At 49.8% G+C, this 5922-nt stretch overlaps 1 protein-coding gene across 1 annotated transcript; it reads right to left on the reverse strand.

The window, feature by feature from the left end:
* Positions 1-424: 424 nt before the first annotated feature.
* Positions 425-2124, reverse strand: LOC119270318 (DIMBOA UDP-glucosyltransferase BX9-like). The gene is made up of 2 exons (XM_037552316.1): positions 1607-2124; positions 425-1512 (listed from the first exon to the last, which is right to left on the reverse strand). The coding sequence occupies exons 1-2, from the start codon at positions 2049-2051 to the stop codon at positions 614-616; spliced, it is 1344 nt and encodes a 447-aa protein (XP_037408213.1). The 5' UTR covers positions 2052-2124; the 3' UTR covers positions 425-613.
* Positions 2125-5922: the final 3798 nt, after the last annotated feature.

A 5922-nucleotide genomic window follows, 5' to 3' on the forward strand; every position in this document is an offset into this window, starting at 1 on the left:
GGCGCGTCTCCATCTCCAGCCCAACTCATCCGAAGGATTGACAACGAGGGAAGGGTATGGGTGACGGCGGGGCTGATCAGCAAAGCTCTTGAGGGGTTAGTAGTGGAGGCATCACCGCGGGTAATTCAGGAGTAGTCCGTCATGTAGCTCTTGGGGTGGAGATGGCTTCGATGAGCCATTTGTAAATTATGTCCTGCATGACCCATTGGGAGTCTCTCTCACATTTCTTCTATAATGAATGATACGCACTCTCGTGCGTATTTGAGAAAAAAATTGAGAAAAAAGTGAAAGGGAAACAGTACACGAAAGTGCACTTTGGATCAGGTGCTAGCAACGAATGAGTGGAGAACGATGTTCTATCAACACTCACCACACCCACTTTCGAAACTATGCTTGTCAAATCAGTAAAGAAGTACTCTCTCTGTGAAAAGAATATAAGATCGTTTAGATCTATGAAATTATTCCCTCCATCCCAGAATAGGTGATTCAAATTTGAACTAGTGAGGGACTAGCAGTCTTTGCAGACCATCACGTACAAATATTATTGTTTGCATGCCGTAGCCACACACACGTTCTGACAGACTGCACCATGTGAACCATGTATTACTTCGACTCATAGGGACAGTATGTGATCTATCAACTTGTCTACTGCCAGCTGAGTTGACCCCGCGCTGCCCAAAGCCTCCATTGCTTTGATCTGAAGCTCCTTCGCTCTCTCCCTCATGGCCGCGCCATCGTCCCCTTCCATGAACCTCGCGATCGCCTCCGCAACCTTGCCCCGTTCCAGCTTGCCCGCCAGCAAGGCTCCCGTCCGCCACACCTCCTCCACGTACCTCCCGTTGGCCAGCTGATCGCCGAAGAGCGGCCTGCACAGCATCGGCACCCCCTCGCAGATGCCCTCCAGCGTCGAGTTCCAGCCGCTGTGCGTCCAGAACCCGCCGACCGCACGGTGGCCGAGCACCTCCTGCTGCGGCGCCCACCGCACCACCTTGCCCCTGCCCTCCGCCGCCCGCTCGAACCCCTCCGGCAGCTCTACGTCCTCGGCGCCGGAGCCGATGACGAGGCCCCGCCGGACGACCCACAGGAATGGCCTGCCGCTGTTGGCGAGGCCCCACGCGACCTCCTCGAAGTCTTCCCGGCTCACCGGGGCCACGCTCCCGAAGCTCACGTACAGCACGGAGCCCGCGGCCTGCGCGTCCAGCCACTCGATGCAGCTCCGGTCTGCCTCGAGCAGGCTGCTGCCGGCGCCGCCGATGGCGGAGAGCTTGTGGAGCGGGCCGATGGCGAAGACCCCGACGCCGCTGGCGGCGAGCTCGGAACGGATCGCCTCCAGCTCCGGGGTCTCGAGCGCTTCGAACGTGTTGATCACGACCCCCGAGGAGTTGTCTGTGACCTCGGTGGCCGTGTCCAGGAGCCTGTTCGTCATCTCTGGGTTGGGATATTTGCTGGGGTCGAACAGGTCCGACACCCGGATCGGCGCCAGCTCCTTCACCGGCTTGTCCAGCTCGTGCTCTGAGCAGAGTATTCCATCCAGAGATCTCAGCAACTAATTGTGATCACGATTAACAACACACAGAATTAGTAGTGAGTAGTGACTGTAACTAACCTTGCGCCGGCAGGTATCCCTTGTCGTGGAGCATGGCGTAGGACCGGAACAAGCGGATGGCGGCCGCGCTGCCGGTGTGCAGCACGACCGTCGGCATGCCCAGCTCGGCCGCGGCCTTCTGCGCGGCGGGGAGGCTGGTGTCGATGACAAGGCACGACGGGCGGGGCTCCAAGGCCGCGAGCGCGTCGCGGACGCACCCTGACTCCTCCATGGCATCGTTCATCGCGAGGATCTTGCCGATGCCGTCCTTGGCGTCCGGCATGCCGCCGTCGGCCACGGCGACGAAGCCGAACTCCGGGTGGGCGGCCGGGTCGAGGGCGTTGAAGGTGGTGTGGAGGACGGTGATGGCGAGGCCTCGGCCGTGGAGCGCGTCGGCGAGCTGCAGCGCCGGGCTGAGGTGGCCCTGGAACGGCAGCGGGAACAGCGCGACGTGACCCCCGGCCATCGTTGTGGAGCAGCTGAGTTTTTCGCCGGTCAGAGACTAAGAGTACGACTATTTATATATCCTACTGCATAATGTTAGTCAGTGCAGGAAGCTTCCAGGAAATTTCGGGGTTTTTATTCCCAAGAAGAAGTTAGATACTCCCTCCGAGGTCCTTTTTAGTGCACATATTAGATTTTTGTCAAGTTAAACTTTACAATGTTTGACCAAATTTATATTAAAAAATATCAATATCTACAATATCAAATTTATACGCTATGAAACTACATTTCATAATGAATCTAACAATATTGATTTGGCATTGTGAATGCTGATACTTTTTTCTACAAGTTTGATCAAACTAGAGATATTTTGTTTTCGGGTAAAACCTATACGCGGACTAAAAAGACCGAAGGGAGATTTGCGATTACATCAACATGTGGAAATTTCGAAAAGAAATACACTTTGTAAAATGGTAGAGTAGCTCCCAAGGCTCTTGACTGACATCGGAAGATTCTTTACAAGATTGGGTTTCGTTTCCTGGGTGACAAGGGTTGATGTAGCGGGCCTTGACTTGTCAGGGTAATTAAGTCACTACAACTAAATAAATAGTGAAAGTGGACAGCACATAATTAAGTAGCCACGCGGCAAGGACAGGGGTCACGTGGTCTGATAAGGTGGACAGGGTGATCGTCGACGGTGATGTGATGACGGGCGTAGTTGAAACGGTCAAATGGTTGAACTCCTCCCACACTAGCAGCCAAGATTCTGGATGAGATTAAGGATTGGAAGCCCGCACTCAACGGAGCAGAAGGTTTGCAACGTTTTGGGAGAGAATAGCCTAGTTGTTCGCAACTCGCTAGGCTTCTTGTAAATCCTTATGCTCTCTTCTATAAAAATATGATACGCATTTTATGTACTTTAAAACTAAAAACATGCACGCAAAGCAACCGGTAACTACTCTGGTTTCTGTGTATAGAAGGGTAGATCAGCAACTTTTCTAAACTGTAAGGACATAATTCTTACCATGGCAGGGACTGCAATCTAAATTACCTAGTTAGAATTTGTTAACGATTTTGTATTTCTTAACAGAGGGAGTATCTATCAACGACGAGGTTAATAAAAAGTAGACATGAGAAGAACCCATGGAAGCTATAGAAGTACTGCATTTATAGCGCTAACAAGTTCCAGTGAAAGAAGAAAAATACATCTCCAAGTTGGATTTTTGCTACATCTGTATTTGGCCAGCCTCCACCAAAATCCATGGCACCAAAGACATATTGTGTTGCCCTTCAGGAAACAATCAAAGCGGATTTCAACTACCTCGAGCTCAAATCCGTAGACCCACAGGAAAAGAATTGCTTGGCAATGGGTGCCGACTATAGGACATTCGGATGGTTTACTCTTGGGCATCGACAAAAATCAATACTTTGTCTCAAATTGAAGTTTCGGCCGTTTTTCCTCGGCGCTTCTATCCAAAGAGTTGCCACGCAAGCTACTTGGGAGTTGTGTGTGGTTTATTTCCCTGCTGATCATGCCCGTTCTGTTGATTTTCTCGACGAGACGAGGTCTAAGACTAGCCACAGTGGGAGTAACTTCAGCAGTAACATCGAGTCCAACTCAGCAAATTTACTTATGTGGCAATGAGTTAATGAGGAGAAAGGTAGTAGTAATAACTTAGCTAGTTACTGTACATCACATGTCTCAATGCAATATGAGTCTATAACCTAATAAATGAATCTTTGCATGTTACCATCTTTAAGTTACTACCCATTATGAAGGTAGTAACATAGTCTAGGGATATGTGTATGTTACTATCCATTGTGGCTAGTCTAAGATTGCCACTATTTCCTCCCTTGTTATCATCAGATGTGATTTCCACTTCACCCGAGAAGCTGGCGACAAGTCATCGGGTAACATTTGCCGGAGTAGAGTCAATCTGTTTAATGATGCCCACAATGATGTGGCACTGAGCGATGACTTTTATTACTTTCAAGATTTATAGGAAAATCTGTTGTACTATCAAGTTTATTTTTCTTCACAAAGTTGCGCTATGAAGGTTTTTTTTAGGACATGGAAGAGAATAAGGTAACAGTGATCTCGTGCCCAGTCTGTTTGAGAGCTACCACGTGATGGGTTAGAATTTCCGAACGAACCCCACCTTTGCCGATTCCATGCTCGTCAGTGCTTGTGGACGCATCCACGAATGTTTGAGAGCCCAGATTTGCAGGTCGTTGATGTGGATGCTCTTATGCCCGTCTCTCCATCCTCTTCAGCGTTTGCTAATTGAGAATCTAAAAAGAATCACTAAAAAAGAACGCTGATAATGCCCACACGTACGATGGAAGCAACACCCGCCCACACATTGTGTGTGATATAAGCAGGAGGCAGCCCACACGGGTCATGTATGGGCGAACATTAAAACCGCCCACATATGTGGGCGCACCTACTTCGTGCCACACGCCCAATAAATACTACTCATTCCCACCCTGCACGTGTGGCACAAAGTAAATATGCACACATGTCCTGGCGCAGTTACGTTAGTTACTCGCAGGATGACGCTTTACTTACCCCGGAGACGGCAATTTTAGTTATCTAGGATGGCAAATATAGTTGTAAAAGTATGGCAACTCTCTCTATTTTGGTTAACTATAGTTACCATGACTAATTGACTAGTTGACACGTGTGGTCCAACCATAGTTACCATGCACGATTAATCATAGTTGCTATCTGTGTTTACCTGATTGCCGTGTATGCGCAACTACAGTTGTCATCTGCCAACGAATTATAGTTGCCATGTGCGTTTACCTAGTTGGCACATACGCGCAACTGCAGTTGCCATCTATTATGTACGAGTCGTCGTGTGGGCGAAAAACAATTCACCCACACGCGGGCGGACTAGGTAGTGACTATGTGGGCGGGAACTGATTCGCCCACACGATGTAGCAGGCAACCGCACGCTGCGGGTCGTGTGGGCGAGCACTCTAACGCCCACACAACATGCTATGTCTATGTGGCACTGAGATTCCAACAGATTCGTGCAAAGCAGAATCAACATGGATCAACACGTATAGACGAAGTACAAACATACTACACGTGTGGGCATTATCGTCCGAGAAAAAAGAGTTATACATGCCCTTCTATGCACGTGCCATGCAACGCAAGATGTATTCAAACGCTCATGTAAAGGTCTAGCTTGACTTACCGCAGCTGTCTTGCCGTCGCCGCCCGCGCATCTTCGAGCTTGGACGGGTCACGCTGCCGTCGCCGCCGCAGCGTTCTCTCGCCGGTCTGGTGCACGTGCACCGCCGAACGAGGCCCCCGTACTCGCCGCCGCCGTGGGCACGTTTCTCTTGGCTCTTTCCCTTCTCTTTGTGGTTTTTCTTGTGTACATATGTTTTCCCTGGGCGCATTCTCTGGTACGGCCCCCTCCGCTGCGTGTGCTTCTGCACAACCTTTTATAGGCAAGGATCGTACCACAGAATGGATAGAAACGATCCGCTCCAGCGCAGCGGCAGAGTTGTTTGTCAGGTCCTACTCTTTTGGAGATGATATGCACGTTATCTCTGTGAAGCTTATCTGTTGTGCGTGCGGTGCAGCAGCTAGACCCGCACACGGACACAGGTATGGCTGGCACGTAGGGCCCTGGCTCGATGAGCCTGCATGGGTAGTCATGCCAACTATGTCGCCATGTTTAACGAGCTAGCCACATGAACACATAGGATTTCTATCATACTAAAATGTTGATTTGTGTCCATACATAACTCTTTGCATGCATCCGTACAAACTACTATGTGCTAGTTAATCGGGTTGACTTAGATCAGGTATGAGTGGGCATAAATAATTAAATGCTCCATGGTCTTCATGACCCTCTCGTGTAAATCAACTTATTATG

Source organism: Triticum dicoccoides, chromosome 3A (assembly GCF_002162155.2).
Source record: "Triticum dicoccoides isolate Atlit2015 ecotype Zavitan chromosome 3A, WEW_v2.0, whole genome shotgun sequence".
In the NCBI taxonomy this organism is placed as follows: Eukaryota; Viridiplantae; Streptophyta; class Magnoliopsida; order Poales; family Poaceae; genus Triticum; species Triticum dicoccoides.